The following is an 18860-nucleotide window of genomic DNA, read 5'->3' on the forward strand; positions in this document are numbered from 1 at the left end:
CCCATGGTCTCATATATGAGATGTAGGCTAGAGAAATTAGATATTTTGCTTTATGATAAAATGCGGAATCTGTCTCTCTAGTTGATGCTGGATGTTTCTGACTCTCTCTTGCAGTGAAGTTCCAGACCTCCAGGAATTGCTAGCCGACCATTCAAGTTGATGGTATACACAACCTTGTATGGTTGCAGACTGATGCTCCACAGAAAATCTGGTATAGGAATTCTCACATAAAACAGCATTTTATATCTCCCGTCTTTGTGAACTTCTTTTAGCAGGCATTTAGTTGTTGAGTCTGATCAAGTTGGTTTGAAGGGAGTTCAGTTGGCAGTTCTTTCTTTAGTTGAGTTAAATACTTATATTGAGTAGCGTTGAAGAGTACATTCTTTTTGCCTGACAAATACATAATCTTTTTTTATACTTAATTATCTGGTTCATGGTCTCGATCTGTATGCTAAACTATTTTTTGAACTTAATAATAACATGCATAAATTGCGTTAATACATTGTTGATAATCGGCTTAATGTATACATATTTTGATATATATCGCCTCACATTTTGTTCATGTCTCGAAGATTTGAGATGTGTAATATGATGATTTGTGCTAATTTGTGGTATATCTATGTGTATGAATCATTCGGATGCAATTTGGGACAAAATGGCGCAAATTGGAGCGAAGTTGGGAAGAAAAGGCAAAAAGTGAAATTTGAACAGTAGCTCAAAATTTTGAACGCCACGGCCAGCGCCCCACGCTGCCCTGGACGCTCGAGGCGTGAAGTTGTCTGTTCCGACTAGGACTCGGTTATTTTGACCCTAGACGCCCCTAACCCATATAAAAGCCAACCTAAACCTATTTCGGAGGGGTGGACGTGACTTTGAGAGAGGAACAGAAGTATGCAACGCTTGGGAGCACAAATTTGATCAATTCTTCCATTCTACTTCTAGTACTCATTGATTTTATGTTTGAAAACATTAATTTTGATGATTGTATGAACATGAGTGGCTAGGAACCTTATTGTTCTAGAGTCGTGGGTGATACATGAATGTTGATGTTTGAAGTTTAATTTGACGAAGTTGATTTTATCATATTGGGTTATTTATTTAATTCTGTTTTTAATTATTTTGCTGAGAAGCTAACAGTGAAATACTATCTACGAATCTAGAGTTGGACTCGAAAGTGGGAACTCTAGATTGCATATAGAATTAAATAGAGCAGGTTCTTGAACCCCGGGCATCGGGAACGGATTCGCGATTAGGATAGACATATACCTAATTGCCTTGCTTGGTTGAAATACAGGAATTGTAAATGCATTCTTGTTAATCTTAATTCCATAGACATATAGGCGTTAAGTTAGCTTGAATAGGCGAGTAAGAGCTCGACAGATTCCTATGAGTAACAACAACCCTGTCAGTCAATCAACAATTCAGGTAGATTAATTAGTCATTTTAAGTCAAGTACGCAACACGATTGTTAGCTAATCTGTGATCCTGGAATATCCTCTCCTACTGATTGTTAATCGAAATTGCTTAATTGTTTTGGTTGATTTCTAGTAATTCATTGTTTGATATTTTTAGGTAGTAAATTAGTCACTTATGTATTTTGTAAGAAATCTTTAAATCGATAAGTTATTTGAGTTTGAATTAGTCAAAAGTTAATCATAAATACATGACTTAATGGGTGGTGACAAATGTTTCTTTATGATATTTGTTGATAAAAGATGCTACATATTCGGTGATATGTAAATATTCTTTTTTACTATACCACATGAAAATTACCCTTTCGCATGCAAGTAACGAAATTAAAGAATCCTCCTTGCCCCATTGGAAAAAGGAGGAAAACATACAGCAGGGGTTAATGTAAGCTTTATTTCGAACTAGTACTTGGCGACTTTGCAAGTATCAATTTGGATGAGAAAGAAAAGCGAAGAAAATGATGGAGTTATTTGATGTGTGACTGAGTCTTTGGTTTCTGGATGAATCCTAAGATATAATCTTCCAACATGCAGGAGACTGCGGCTTCTAGTCCTTCATATTCAGTCTTTTGAGGTTCCAATGTCATTGGTTGACACTGACTGGTGTTATCCCACCACTTTGCTGTATGAATTTACAGCGTAATTGTGGAAAACAAAAGTTCTAGTAGTCAACTTTTGTTGGTTCGGCTGATTAAGACTACCTTTTTGGCAATATAGCAAAATATTTAATTTCTTTTTGAGTTTAATTTTCCTTCTCCTTTTTACTTAGCATCCTTTAGCTTGGAGTCTTGGACTTCTATCTCCCTTAAAGAGTGGCCCCTTCTTGTAGGAATTCGCTTCATTAGTTTTAAGATTAAAATGTTTGATTATATATGTAACATATTTATCTATTATTCCATTCTGCTGGAAAAACGAAATTAGATAGTATTTGAACTGTTTGCATATTTGCTACCGCAATCCATCTGGTCTCATCTTTATGCTGAGCAAATTGATGATTCATCATAAATTGTGAGTTTTACGTAATTGCTAGAACACTGTAATCCTCCTTAATTCGGATTTTGATTTGACAATGTAAGCAAGTTCACATGGGCTGAATTGGAAAGTTTTCTGGTCATATAGAAAAAATTGGTCTTTGGGGAGGTGGTGATTGAATTTATTTAAATTCAAAAGTTGGTGCCCAAGTAATCAAAGTAAATGGTGAAATGATTCTCCCCCAAAATCGAAATTAACGTTTGTTGGAAAAATTTGGTATTTCTTATCGTCCACTTATTATGTACCCAATTCGCACGAAATAGGAAAGTGGATGTGGATGGTTGGCCAATGAATTGTGGGATTACTGCTGTAACGGTCCGGCCGGTCGTTTTGAGAGTGATAGCCCTGATCTCCTATTTACTGTTTCTCCCTGTACCTTTTTCTGCTTATGTGACTTGCCGGGAGGTTTTATTTTTGATTTCGGAGTATTTTGGGACACTTAGTCCCTAAAACGGAAGCTTAAGCCTTAGAATTTTGACCATAGTCGGAACTGTGTGAAGACAACTCTGGAAGGAGTTCTGTCGGTTCCGTTAGCTCCGTTGGGTGATTTTGGACTATGGGCGTGTCCGGATTGTATTTTGGAGGTCTGTAGCTGATTTAGGCTTGAAATAGCGAAAGTTGAATTTTTGGAGATTTTGACCGGTAGTGGACTATTTGATATCGGAGTCGAATTTCGATTCCGGAAGTTGGAGTAGGTCCATAATGTTGAATATGACATGTCTGCAAAATTTGAGGTCAATCGGACATGGTTTGATAATTTCGCATCAGTTGTAGAAATTTGAAGTTTCAAGTTCATTAAGTTTGGAGTGGAAGGCGGTTCGTATTTTTAGCATTATTTGATGTGATTTGAGGGTTCGACTAAGTTCATATTGTATTTCAGGACTTGTTGGTATGTTTAGTTGAGATCCCGGGGGCCTCGTGTATGTTTCGAATGCTCAACGGATTGAAATTTGGACTTATGCAATTGCTGAAGATTTCTGGTTGCTGGTGTTTTCGCACCTGCGGTTGGGGGACCGCTGGTGCGGGGTCGCACGTACATGAGGTCAGGCGCAGAACCGGAAATGGGAGGAGCGCCAGGGGTCACAGGTTCGAGAGAAATGCCGCATCTGCAATGCCCGCAGATGCGCTAGAGGAATCGCAGATGCGGATGGAGACCGCAGAAGCGGACCACTGTCCGCGGGTGCGCACACGCAGGTGCGACCACCTTATCGCAGATGCAGATCCAGGGGATTTAAGTTAAGTCCGCACCTGTGATGGAATTTTCGCAGGTGCAATTTTTGGTCCGTAGATGCAAAATAGCTGGGCAGAAAAGGGCCAAGTTCGAGAATTTTATCCCATTTTCAGTTTTTGTACTTAGAGAGCTCGAATTTGGCCATTATTTGAGGGATTTTCAGAGAAAGCTTTTGGGGTAACGATTCTTAACTCCTTTATGATTATATTCCACTAATGTATGGTTGATTTCATCATTTAATTAAGGATTGTGGTTGTGAAATTTGGGGGAAAATGGTAGAAGTTCTTCAACTAAGATTTTGGATTTTGAATGGGATTTTGATATCGGATTTGAATAATTTTGGTACAAGTGAACTAGTGAGTGAATCAGTGTTCATATTTTGTGACGCGAATTTCGAGACGTGGACCGGGGAGACTTTTTAGGGCGATTTTCGAATATTTTATTAAAGTCTTGATTTCATTAATTAGATTAGCCTATTATGGTTATATTTATGATATGTAATTGCTTTAGGCTAGATTTGGGCCATTCGAAGTCGGATATTCATGAAAAAGGCATTATTACCGATTGATTGAGCTTGGTCAAGGTAAATGGTTTGCCTAACCTTGTGTGGGGGAAATCCCCATAGGATTTGGTACTGTTGTAATATGTGAGCACCATGTACGTGAAATGACGAGTGCGTACACGAGCTATTTATTGTAAAACTCCATTTTTCACCGAGTAATAATCTGTTTCACTTTTGAGTTATACTAGCACGTGTAATTATCCCGTTTAACCTAGAATAGCAAGTCTCTTAAATGCTTATCTGAACTCTATGCAGCATGCTTAGTGGATTTCCTGCTTTCTCCTTGACTCGTACTAGCCTAAACTGTCGGATTTCTTGTTGTAGCTGTTTTCTTCCATTGTTTGAGCTGCGTATTTATTTTGGGACTACAGAACGATATTCCGGGAGATCCCCTGTATATTTACTTTGGGACTACGGAACGGTATTCCGGGAGATCTCCTTGCATATTTACTTTGGGACTACAAAACGGTATTCCGGGAGATCCCCCTTCTTATTTATTTTGGGACTATGGAATGGTATTTCGGGAGATCTCCCTGCACATTTACGTTTGGGACTATTAGATGGTATCTCGGGAGATCCCCTGTTATCGGTGTATTGTACTGTTATGTTTCTGTGATTTCCTTTTTATTAAATTTCAGTCTTTATTATACTGCGATATTTCGTTCTGTCATATATATATATATACCACACCAGTAGGGTCTTGACCTGACCTCGTCACTGCTCGATCGAGGTTAGGCTTGACACTTACTGAGTACCGTTGTGGTGTACTCATGCTACTCTTCTGCACATATTTTCGTGTGCATATCCAGCTACTTCTTGCCAGCCACGTCATCAGTGAGCAGCGATAGTTGGAGACTTCAAGGTATATCTGCCGCGTCCGCAGACCTCGGAGTCCCCCTCTATTCTCCCATATGTCCATTATCTTATGTACCTTTTTTGTTAGACTCTAATGTATAGAGATACTAGTTTTCCTTTTGTAGTTTGTGACTCATAATATTCTGGGTTTTGGGAAGACTGTGTAGTTTTGAGGAGTTGGCTATTGTACATGCCGAGTGGCATTGTTATCAATTATGTTATTACTGTTACAGTTAGTTGTTAAATTTATGTTTTCATTCCATTATTCCGCAAATATTAGGTTTACCTAGTCGTAAAGACTAGGTGTCGTCACGACATCTCACGGAGGGAGGATTTGGATCGTGACAACTGTCCACCAGTAGCAACCTAAACGTTACGTTTACTAGGTATTCATTGCTTTCTTGGACAATCAAAATGACAATTTGGTGTTTCAGATATTTGGTAAATCAATTACTATAATCAATTAATTTGGTGTTTCATAAATCAATTATATCAATACAGATACTCAATTTCTAGCGTGTTGTCTTAGAAATAATGGTGTTTCACATATTTGGTAAGAAAAAACTACTGTACTGGATATTTGGATACACTTGAGAGGTTGTAGGCTCAGCATTTATTGTTCTCCACAAAGAGTTACATGGGTAGCTGAGACTTATTCAAATTGATAGTTACTTATCAAATCATGGTTAATGCTAATGTTTGATGTATTAGTCCAATGGAATTATCGGATTTAGCTAAACTAGGTGCCTGTCATGTGTAACTTTGAACCATCTCCATTAATTTGCGAGACTCTTCCAGCTGTGTTTTCCCATTGGTTAATAGAATGACTATAATGCCCCCTCCCTGGATTGCTCATAGTTCATATTTTAAAGAGAAATACTTCTATTAATTTATTTGTTGTGAAATGAAATGCTAGGACTAGCTGATGGTTGAAAAAACAAGAGTCCTGAACTAAAATGTGATTTTTTTTTAGTCAAATTGCACAAATAGGTGGTAAAAAAAAGGTACATTTTTATATATAGCGCCACAATACCTGGCGCTATACATTAACAATAACGGAACCGATAAAGTATAACGTCAGGTATTGTGGCGCTATACTGTAAAAGCTGACATGACCAGGTATAGCGCCACAATAACTGGCGCTATACATTAACGGTTCCGTTACTGTTAATGTATAGTGCCAGGTATTGTGGCGCTATAATAGATTTTCCTGGCCCCACCAATAATTTCGGACTTCAATAATTCAAAAGCGTATAGTGCCAACGTTTTTGGCGCTATACATATAAAAAAATCCGGCTAGCCATTTCCTATATAAAGAGGTTAGGATTGTATAGAAATTCATCCAAAAAAATTTGTTAACTCTTGTTGAAATGTTTATTGTTCTTAAATTCTCCAACAGTTTTTCATTATGTCTGAAGAGCGTAGAATAAGAGTTTCATTATATTGGGGGGTGAGGTGTGATGGAGAATAATTCTGTGGGCTACAGTTTACCTGCTCAGTGTCATGTTAAATTGCCACTTACAATAGAGTACGATAAATTGATATCGTTATTATGCAAAAAACTGAGTGTGAGGAAACGTTCAGTTATAGTTAAAGTAACCGGAAGATATCCGTATTCTGTCACTCCGCAAGGGGTTGTTTTTTACTCGGAGTTTAACATCGACGATGATGAAACTTTGAGTGATTTTTTGAGGACTCCGGACGAATGTCGGGAATTTCTTGTAATCACAATGTTGGAGATGTACGTGAAGGTCGAAGACGTTCCAAAAACGAGGTTGTGCGTAGCAGAGATAACCCTCAGTCATCGGGTGGTTATTTTGGAGCAGTTTTTGCCGGACAGGTTCCGGATGAAAGAGTTTTCATTGATTTAAACTTATCACCGGCGAAGAATGAGAAACGAGAAAATAATTTATACCCTGCTTTCCATAATTCACAAGACGAGTGGTAAGCTTTAATTTTCATTTGTGTTAATTATGTATATTTTTGGCGTACTTAAATTTGTATTAACGCTCATATATTTAATAGGGGGTACCGGCCGGATATGAATTTTACAAGTGGCCCATCCGGTAGTCATCACCTAATTGAAAACGTCCATCATGGGATTTCATCATATTACGACTTGTAAGTGAAGTGATATAAAACCATATGGATATCATTTATTAATTCAGTAGCTTATATTTTTGTTGGTTGTGTAGTGAAAACGAGCAAGTTGAACCACCTGTACTCACTCAATTGACGGAAAACGACATATTACATCGGGATCTGGCAGATGCACAGAGTGAGGAACAGAACAACGCTTACGATAACAATGCCGATGAATCCGGAGACGAGACACCCTTTTTTCGTGAGGATGGTAATGAACAGGATGAGGAGGAAGGACCTGATTTGAAGAGAGACCCACCTAGACGAAGAGTGTACGAGTCCGAAGTGCCGTTTCATTCAAGGGAGATTCCTTACATTGATAACTTGCCAACTGTGCCAGATGTGGAAGCTCTCACAAGGGATTTTGATGAAATCCGGACAACAATGTGGGATGAGTCTAGACCAACGGTGCTTGCAAAGGGGATGTTTTTTCCTGATAAAGCACGCTTAAGCAGGGCTTGTAAAATGCACAACGTAAAAGAGTGTCGTGAGATGCAGGTATTGGAGTCAAGTCTAATGGTATACAAGGTTGTTTGCTGCAGGTGGTTTTGGCCATGTAATTGGATGTTGCGTGCGACCAAGAAGAAGACAGGTATGTGGAAAGTGGGTAAATATATTCCCACCCACACATGCGAAATGGACACATTCAACGGTAATCACTTCAACTTGGATATTGACTTGATATCTCTTGTACTTATTCCGCACCTCGAAGCATCCATAAGGTATACAATCAAAGAGTGCATTACATCAGTCCACCAGGAATATGGCCATACCATTACGAAAAGAAAGGCATTTCTCGGGCACAAATGAGCATTTGAAATTGTCTACGGTAATTGGGATAAGTCATTTGCATCTCTGCCAAAGTACATGGCCGCACTGCAGCACTTTAACCCCGGGATAGTTGTTGAATGGAAGCTTGAGCAGAGTCCGGGAACACCAGAATACATATTCAATTATGTGTTCTGGGCGTTTAAGCCAGCAATTGATGGTTTTTTGCATTGCCGACCCGTAATATCCATAGACGGAACTCATGTCTATGGAAAGTACGATATCAAGCTATTAATAGCCGTGGCAGTGGATGCTAATGGACAGATATTTCCTCTAGCTTTTGCTGTTTGTGCCAATGAAAGCACAGAGACATGGACGATATTTTTGAACCACCTGAAAGAGCACGTTGTCAAACAACGTTCAGGTATTTGTCTAATATCTGATCGGCACGGTGGTATATTAAGTTCTGTGGAGAACTTGCCTGCATGGCAAGAACCTTATGCATACCACCGTTACTGTGTGAGGCACTTTAAGGCCAATTTCCAGAAGGCACATCCCAACAAGGATCTACATGATTTGATGTGGATGGCAGCAACAGACCACCAACAGCATAAATTCCGGAGGCATATGGATTCTATCAGGCAAGAAGATGAGGCAACCTATCGTTGGTTAATGCGACATGACCCTGAAAAGTGGACGTTGCATGCAGATGGTGGCAGACGATGGGGAATTCTTACTACAAATGTGTCAGAGTCCTTCAACGGGTTATTAAAGTCAGTAAGAGGATTGCCCGTCACAGCCATGGTGCGGATGTCGTTCAAGCAGATGGCGGAGAGGTTTGTTGAATGGTCTGCAACTGCAACAGAATTGATGGAGAGGGGTGTTGAATTTATGCCAGTGCCTACGAAGAGATTTGAGAAATACAGACGGCGAGCACATTGGCATTCATTTTTGCAGTATGATAACGAAAGAGGTGTTTTTGAAGTTCGCACCGCTATCCATAATAATCGAGGTAATAATGTACATACTGTAAATGAATCTGCAAGGTTATGCTCCTGTGGGAAATGGTCCATTTACCACATGCCTTGCTCATATGCCATCAAGTGTTTTCAACGTGTTGGTTATGCGGAGACCAACTATGTTGATCAACAATATAGTATTTCCAAGTACCTAAACACATATAGTGGTCAGTTGCAGCCAGTGGGTGCTGAGCATTATTGGCCTCCGGAACCATTTAAAATGGTGCGTAACAAGTCCTATTTGCATAAAAGACAGGTGCAGAAGAGAACGCGTATACGAAACCAAATGGATGTTAGTGACATCGTTTATGCGCGCAAATGTAGTATATGCTCGCAAACAGGACACGACCGTCGTAAATGTCCTTCAGCTGGTTTGGGTGGCAAAACTAATCAAGCTCGTGGTGGGTGTTCTTCAAGTGTACCTAACTACCCATGAGTTTATGTTGTAATAATTAGTTGTTATGTCTATGTTGCAAGATTTATGAAATAAAATTATGTTTGTTAACTATGATTTGTACTTTTCCATTTTACCTATTTAAATATTAATTTAATAAAACTATCCGTATATTTGTTATGTATTTGTTGTCTTGTCGAACTGAAAAGGCTGACGAGCTGACATAAAGTTGTCTTGTCAACATCATGATATTTTACACGCAAAATATAGCGCCATTACATAGTACGTTATGTGTGTGTTGTCTTGTCGAACTGAAAAAGCTGACCAACTGACATAAAGTTGTCTTGTCAACATCATGATATTTAACACGCAAAATATAGCGGCATTACATAGTACGTTATGTGTGTCTTCTCTCGCCTATAAATAACGGGCTCATCGTAATTATTTTGTGTGCTCAAAATTTAGTAAAAGCAAATATTTCAATACAAGTAAGGTTTTTTTACATTACAGACAAATTTATTTCACAAATGGCTCAACCTCTTCGTCCACCAAAGTGCAACTATGGAATATCATGCTTGATGCAAAATTGTTGGGATGGTGGTGAAGTTGGACGCCGCTACTGGCACTGTATGAACCAGTTTTACAAGGTTCCCGACGAACCTATTTGTGATTTTCAGGAATGGGTCGATGAACCATGTTATCAGGAATGTTACAGAGAACAACTGCAGTTTCTTTATAATACGTGTTTAAGACAACGAGAAAAAGAAAAAGAAAGCAATACAATTATTGCAGACTTGAGGGCGAAACTGAAGGAGGTGGGAGAAGAAAAATGGAAAACGCAATGGAATTGTGAAGCACAAAAGGAACGTCAACAAAATATAAATTGGAACTTGCGGAGGTGAAGGCGAAACTGAAAGAGATAGAAGAAGAAAAAGAACAACTGCAAGAACGATTTAAGTGGTAGGAGCGGAAAATAAATGGCAACAGGGGCTAAACAAGCCATGTATGTGTTTAGTGTATTTTTCATATTTCATGTATTTTGATTGTGTTGGTCTGCTATGTTTGTGTTTGGGCTGTAGTAATGTTTTCCTTGTTTGTTGTACTAAATTTTATTTTAATTGAAGTAGAAGTTAAGTTTAACTGCTTGTGTTGTTCTACATTTTATTTTATGAAGCTATCAAATGAATGGAGAACTAAAAAAAGTAATGAGCATATTCGATTAAATATTATTGTTAATTTATACAAAAATATTGTCTGGGCGATGTCAATGTGTCCCGCATCCGGTGTGTCTCAATGCAGCTGTTGGCCTGAGGCACATCCCCTCCCGCCCGGGTACGCTATCAGGATCATCATCATCAAGTCGTCTCCTTATAGCTCGATGCGGCGCAGGATGACATGTATCCGTGGTGCTGTCAGCTCCAGTAGAAGGCTACATAATAATATGAAACTTAGTATAGGAAAATATATAACAATTCACAACAATTTATATTGTCTTACCATCATCATGTATGGATCCTGAATATAGTCATCTATCGCAGCATCGCATGAACCCTTAAAAAGGAAATTAATAAAGTTAAAGAAAATAAATAAGTTACAGTTAAAACAAATTCAAATTCAATACTAATAAATTCATACTTGCGCATGTGATGTGGAGCCATAACTCAGTCGGCGCCCACTATAAAAATCTCGGGTCGGTCGATCCTCAATAGTGGTGGACGGGCCTGGGAAGTATCTACCCCAATCCACTCCTTGAATATCCGAGCCCGTGATCAATAATTGACCCGATGGGGTCACTTGCGATGGCACTGAAGTGTGATAAATTCCAAGGCAGTAAGACGACATGTCCGTCTCATGCATGCCACTTGCCATATCAGCAGCAACATCAGCAGTAGGAGCCTCAACGCCCCCTTGCTGGGGACCACCTCCTCTCCGCCCACGGCCACGTCGTCCGGCACCACCTGCACGTCGGGCACCACCAGCTCGTGGGATACCACGACCTCGATGGTACTGCGTTGGGTCCATATAATCAGCCTCGTGTGCCAAACGCTGATCCGATCGGGCTCGCTGCAGTGTCTGGGCAGCCACATCCATGAATCGACGACTATACTCATGCATGGCCACAGGATCGTGGACATAACTCTGCATCTGCTGCCCCATATGATCGACGGTATGCAATCCAATCGCCTGCATAAAGTAAAAAATATAACCTACATATTTGGCAATAAATTACAGGTATATATTTAATAATAAAACTGGCAAGCCATCAGCGGACAAGCCATATAAAATCTCAGTGTCCTGCAGTGTGATGGTGGCCTCGCCGATTGGCAAATGGAAAATGTGCGTCTCCGGTCGCCAGCGCTCAATCAAGGCCGTGATCAAAGCATAGTCGAGCTGTATCCGGCCAATCCTAATAATCCTATATAATCCCATTTCCTCCAGGTAATGGATCACGTGGGGATGTAGAACGCAGGGAGGACTCAAAAACTCCCACAATAGATCCACTCTCATAGCCCAAAAAGTCTGCGTAAGCAACTGTCCGTCCCATATATACTCGGATCTATGCTGGGGCTGTAGGGCTAATAGATCAAACGTCCGAGGGCCGGGATGTATAGTCGCGTCCATGTCGTCAACTGTAAACTATCATTAATAATTATGTGTTTTTTATTATAATTTAAATTCATATTTTTTAATAACTTAATTGTACAAATTATATATATATATATATATATATATGTGTGTGTGTGTGTGTGTGTGTGTGTGTGTTTTTTTTAGTTATAATTTAAATTCATATTTTTAATAACTTAATTGTACAAATTATATATATATATATATATATATATATATATATATATATATATATAATTATGTGTTTTTATTATAATTTAAATTATTATTTTTAATAACTTAATTGTACAAATTATATATATATATATATAATATAATATGTTTTTATTATAATTTAAATTCATATTTTTTAATAACTTAATTGTACAAATTACTAATTATGTATGTTGATACAATTATTAACTTAATTGTACAAAGTTTGCATTTTCAAATACCAGTATAAGATACTTAAACAAAAAGAATTCTAAGCTAAAATACTACACATTACTACGCTACAAGGCTCTAAATTTTACTACGCTATAAGAGTCTACGTTTTACTACGCTAAAAAGGTCTGAATTTTACTACGCTAAAAAATAATCTAAACTAAGCATAAACAACAAATAAATTTAATTGCAAATAAAATACAAAACGGAATAAAAAAACATATATATAAATCAGGATATTAACAGACAAATTTATTTTACTAATTTATATTTTATTAGAAAACACTAATAATAAATTCGGATAAATTTAACATGCTAGTTTCAAAAAAAAAAAACACAAACCGAAATAGAACACATACAAATCAAATAATATACATTATTATAAATGTTTCAACTTAAAAGAAATCGAAATACCTCGATTTAGAATTTTGACAAAGCAAAAAGATTGAAATTTTGACTCCGGAATTGTGAATCAACAATAACACGAAACTCTACTCGAATGTGGGACCCTTTTTCTTCGAGTTTTATGTGTCGGGGGGACCCAATTTTTGTTTTTTAACAGAAACGGGCAGAATCGGGGGGACCAAGAAGTGGGGAAAAGTTTTAAAAAAATGGGGGATGGATGGAATCGGAGAAGAAGACGGAGGGGTATAAAAAATCTATGTATAGCGCCACAATACCTGGCGCTATACATTAATGCGCTATGTATAGCGCCAGGTATTGTGGCGCTATACCTGACCATGTCAGCTTTTACAGTATAACGCCACAATACCTGACGCTATACATTAACGGTTCCGTTACCGTTAATGTATAGCGCCAGGTATTGTGGCGCTATATATAAAAATGTACCTTTTTTTTTAACCACCTATTTGTATAGTTTGAGTAAAAAAAAAACCACACTTTGATTCCGAACTCAAAAAACAAATTCACACCTCATGATATTCTGCATCAATAACATATTCGCATTTTAATGGTTGACTCATTCTAGATGAAACATTTCGCCAGTTCAGCTATGTCATAATTGATCTTTGATGTTGTACCATGAATTTAAATATTTGTCTGGAATATAATGCTATTAGATCTGGACCGGCAACAGAATATCTTATGTCTGCTATGGACTCTATATTTGAAAATTATGGTGCGCCAAGAATTTTGGTTAATTTTGGGTTCTCACCCTAGAAATATGAGCAGATTGATCAAATATCTTGACCCTCTAATTGGAATTTACGCAAGGTAAATCAGGTCAATTTTGAATATTTAAACAATATGACAGTGAATTTTATTTAGACTCTGATGTAAAATTTTCACCAGAAAATGTCACAGTGATGAATGTAAATATGGTATGATTGTCAGCAGAAAATTTCATTTTCGTCGTTAATTAAACAACAAACTCAGTGTATTTCCATAAATGAGGTAGGGTAGGGGAATGTGTACGTGTACCTCACTCTTACCTTATAAAGATAAAGAGCCTGTTTCCGATAGACCCTCGGCCATTTTCGTCATTTAATTGGTAGTGAAAATTAGTTTGTCCTCCTGTTTAAACAACATTTTTTAAGTCAATTATTTCTCTAAGTACTTCTTCCTTTTATTTAATTTTGGATTATGGAGAGGGATGATTAAGGGTAATAAAGTCAATTTAGGATTGCCCTGTTGACTCTGACGCCAGACCAAAAGTTTTCTTTTCCAGCAGTCATATGAAAGTTGTCCATTTTGAAGAACTGACCCATTCTTCAAGAATGGCTTCTACTAAGAATATATATATGCAAATCTCCTTTGTTCTATAATAGCTTTGTCCTCTGTGTAAGCTCTGAGCAGCTATGGACAACAAAAACAATTCTTTTTTATTCCTTTCTTTGCTGTGCTTATGCTTCTCTCTCAAAACCCATCTCTCCTTAGGAGCTGACACCATCTCTGCAAATCAATCCCTCTCTGGAGACCAAACAATATCCTCTTCAGGTGGGAACTTTGTGCTGGGATTCTTCAGACCAGGTAATAGTTCCAACTATTACATAGGCATATGGTACAAAAAAGTGACTGAAAAAACTCCTGTTTGGGTTGCAAACAGGGAAACACCAGTTTCTGATAAAAATTCTGCAGAGCTAAAAATCTTGAATGGTAATTTGGTACTGGTTAATGGGTCTAATACTTCAATTTGGTCCACAAATATTAGTTCTAGCAAGTCCAATTCTGTGGTAGCAGTTCTCCGAGATGATGGTAATTTAATCTTGAGAGATGGGTCTAATTCAACACCACCCCTTTGGCAAAGTTTTGATATCCCTGGCAATACTTGGTTGCCTGGTTCTAAACTTTCTTACAACAAAATCACCAAAAGAAAGCAGCTCCTTACATCATGGAAGAGCTTGGAAGATCCTTCACCTGGGTTGTTTTCTCTTGAGCTGGATCCAAATGGTAGCCAGTATATTATAAGGTGGAATAGAACTGAGCAATATTGGACCAGTGGACCATGGAATGGCCAAATTTTCAGTGGGGTGCCTGAGATGAGGGCCAACTATATTTACAATTTTAGCTATGAGGACAAGCCGAATGAAAGCTATTTTACATATTCTGTTAATAATCCTTCTACCATTTCAAGATTCATTATGGATGTCTCTGGACAGATAAAGCAACTCACTTGGTTGACTAATTCAGATCAGTGGAATCTGTTCTGGTCTCAACCAAGATCACAATGTGAAGTTTATGCTTATTGCGGACCCTTTGCTACCTGTCGGGAGAACTTGCAGCCCTTTTGTAATTGTTTGGATGGTTTCAAGCACAGTTCAGAGGCTGATTGGAATCAAAATGATTATTCTAGAGGCTGTGAGAGGAAAACGAAGTTGCAATGTGGCAACACTAACGGGGAGAAAGATGGATTTTGGATGCATACCCAGATGAAAGTACCTAAAAAATTTCAACCTGTTGCTGCTGGGAGCACTGAAGAATGTCAATCAACCTGCTTGAATAATTGCAGTTGCACTGCTTATTCTTATGACAATTCGTGCTCAATTTGGAACAGTGAGCTCTTGGATATGCAGCAATTCTCACAAAATGAGGGTAAGGGCAAGACGATCTTTGTCAGATTAGCTGCATCTGACATCCCAAAATCCAAGAGTAAAAAGGGAATTGCAATTGGTGTTTCTCTGGGGTCTGCTGCTATCGTAGTGGTCCTTTTGGGCATTCTTTTTGTTATATTCCAGAGAAGACGTAGGCATATTGTTGGAAGTGGAAAAACAGTGGAGGGTTCATTGGTGGCATTTGGTTACAAAGACTTGCAACATGCTACCAAAAATTTCTCAGAGAAGTTAGGGGGTGGAGGTTTTGGTTCTGTTTTCAAAGGGAAACTGTCTGATTCATCTGCTATTGCGGTTAAGAGGCTCGATAGCATCAACCAGGGAGAGAAGCAATTTCGAACGGAAGTCAGCACAATCGGAACAATCCAACATGTTAATCTTGTACGCCTTCGTGGATTTTGCTCTGAAGGTAACAAGAAGCTGCTGGTTTATGATTACATGGAAAATGGTTCCCTGGATTCACATCTTTTTACCGAGAAGCAGTCAGATGTTATGGATTGGAAAACAAGGTACCAGGTGGCGCTGGGGACAGCTAGAGGCTTGACTTATCTCCATGAGAAGTGCAGGGAATGCATTATACACTGTGACATAAAGCCTGAAAACATCCTTCTTGATGCACAATTATGCCCCAAAGTAGCAGATTTTGGCCTGGCAAAGCTTGTTGGGCGCGACTTTAGCAGAGTGCTTACTACTATGAGAGGAACAAGAGGTTATCTTGCACCTGAATGGATATCTGGGGTGGCCATTACAGCCAAAGCTGATGTTTATAGCTATGGTATGATGCTTTTGGAAATCGTATCAGGGAGGCGAAACTCGGAGCAGTCTCAAGATGGAAAAGTGAAATTCTTCCCTAGTTGGGCTGCACGTGTATTAGCTGATGAAGGCGACATCCTTAGCCTATTGGACTATAGGCTGGAGAGAGTTGCTGACGCTGAGGAGGTGTCAAGAATATGTAAAGTTGCATGTTGGTGCATCCAAGATGATGAATTACAAAGGCCCTCAATGGGGCAGGTTGTTCAGATTCTTGAAGGAGTTTTGGAGGTGAATTTGCCTCCTATCCCACGCTCTCTTCAAGTTTATGCAGACAACGATGAGCACATAGTTTTCTTCACTGAATCATCCTCGAGCCAGACTAGTTCACAAGCTCAAAGCAAGACTTCAAGTGCAACATCTCAATCCAAAAGCACCACGGAGTCTATGAATTCCAGGTCTTGAATAGGTCTCTCAATTACTAGTGTTGTATATCACTACTAACTAATTCGAATACCTATGCTTAGCTTTGTATAATCAATTATTGCTTAGCCCTAGCATCGTCTGTTGTGTTTGCTAGGTTCACTACTTGTTATTCTATTCCATTTCGTACTTTTGGTAATTTCGTACTTGATTAACATTGATAATGGCAGCTGCCATATGATAAATGCTTGCCCCCGCCTCTGTTTAATGGCCTTTTGAAGAGAAAGAAAAATGGAGAGAAATCATGTGATGGAATGGCCTTTGCTTGAGAGTCTTGTCAATGTAAAGCTCCTCTTATGTCTCGTGGTTTCGCCACGAAGTTTTTACAGTGCTTAATTTTAGAGTGCAGAGAAACAAAACTTGAAAAGATTTCAAGATATGGAATTTAGGTTCTGCATGTTCTTTGAATTGATATAATATGGTATAATCTGATTGTGGGAGTGTTAGCAAACCAGGCGCCCCTGTTTACTTTCTCATGTGAGTAATAAAACTGACATGATTCACTATTAGTTGATAATTGTTAGAATAGTTATGTAAATAGGAGTAAATAACCCTAATCCAATATGTATTAGGAGTAGGACATGTTATGTATATATATATATATATATAGGGCTCATTGTATTATGTTTAACATAAGAGAATAATATCAATAACATTTTCTCCCGTGCATTTTCGCATGGTATCAGAGCAGCAGTGAGAAAACATCTGGGAAAGAAAACCCACCCAAAATAGCCGTCGTACATCAATTCCGACGACCTTCTAGGACTGCTTTTTCGAAAAAAAAATCAATTTCCATCGGTGTTGTGCAAAAACCAACACCACCACATCCTCCAACCCCCGGCGAGCAAACCCTATCAAATACCTCCGGCAGACAACCTCTCACGCGCCGGCGCGTGGAGCCCTTTCCGGCCATTTTTTGACGACGGATCTTCAGAACAGTTGGGTCGGCTACTAATTCCGACCCTACCCATCATGTTTTCATTTGATTCCGACCACTTTGAGTTTTTTCCGTCATATACACTGATTTTTTCCGGCAGCTACAGTAATTTCCCGGAAAAACAGTGTTTCCTTCATCTGTTTCAGCGAGTTTTCACGATGTCTTTGGGAGTCGATGCTTTCGGGTCTAGAAATCCGGGTTCTGGCAGTTCCGGTGTTATGATTGCCTCAGAACCTTTAATGGGAGGTTCAAACTACTTAGCTTGGGCTTCGTCTGTCGAGTTGTGGTGTAAAGGTCAAGGAGTTCAAGATCATTTAACAAAAAAGGCTAGCGAAGGCGATGAAAAGGCCAAAATACTGTGGGAGAAGGTCGATGCTCAGTTATGTAGTATCCTGTGGCGATCTATTGATTCCAAGTTGATGCCCTTGTTCTGTCTAGGGGTGGGCATCGGTCGGTTCGGTTCGGTTTTGAACATTATCGGTTTTGCCTATCGGTTATCGGTTTACAAATATCATAACCCGATAAGATATTGGTTATCGGTTAGATATCATTATCGGTTCGGTTATCGGTTTACCCGATAAGATAAAACAACTAAAAATTTTTGCAAGATATAAAACAAAGAAATCAAACTGCCAGAACGTGTAAACTGCCAACTTTTGTTGTTTCTTAACAAAAGCACGCTCCCACTTCTGTGCAGTATCTACTGATGTCTGGCGGAGAACTGGTGGTGAGTCTTGCGTCTTGACTCTTGGGGGCTGCGACGGAAACAAGAATGAGAACTGAGAGACAAACGACTGAAGAGTGAAGAGGGAATTAGGAAAATAAATAACCCTAGTATATACTTAAGGGTAAATTAGTAAATTATATCATTCTTATTGGGTTATCGGTTTTTACCCAATAACAAAAATGCAAACCGAGCCCGAACCGATAACCCAATAAAAAAAAATTTAACCCGTTACCGAACCGTTAACCCAATAACCCAATACCAATAACCCAATAAAGAATTAACGGTTCGGGTTATCGGTTTTACCTGATATATGCCCACCCCTAGTTCTGTCCATTCCCGACATGTTATTTAGTTTGGTAAAAGGCTCGTAATTTA

At 38.7% G+C, this 18860-nt stretch overlaps 1 protein-coding gene across 1 annotated transcript; it reads left to right on the plus strand.

Moving 5' to 3' along the window:
• The first annotated feature begins 14229 nt into the window (after window positions 1-14229).
• LOC104222233 (G-type lectin S-receptor-like serine/threonine-protein kinase At2g19130) lies at window positions 14230-16960 on the plus strand. Its single transcript, XM_009773448.2, has one exon. The coding sequence runs from the start codon at window positions 14338-14340 to the stop codon at window positions 16801-16803; it is 2466 nt and encodes an 821-aa protein (XP_009771750.1). The 5' UTR covers window positions 14230-14337; the 3' UTR covers window positions 16804-16960.
• The last annotated feature ends 1900 nt before the right edge of the window (window positions 16961-18860 follow it).

Source organism: Nicotiana sylvestris, chromosome 7, assembly GCF_000393655.2.
Source record: "Nicotiana sylvestris chromosome 7, ASM39365v2, whole genome shotgun sequence".
NCBI classification, from domain to species: Eukaryota; Viridiplantae; Streptophyta; class Magnoliopsida; order Solanales; family Solanaceae; genus Nicotiana; species Nicotiana sylvestris.

Bases quoted from the DNA above. Each gene is read 5' to 3' on its own strand.
- LOC104222233 (XM_009773448.2), top strand. From the start codon at position 14,338: ATGGACAACAAAAACAATTCTTTTTTATTCCTTTCTTTGCTGTGCTTA.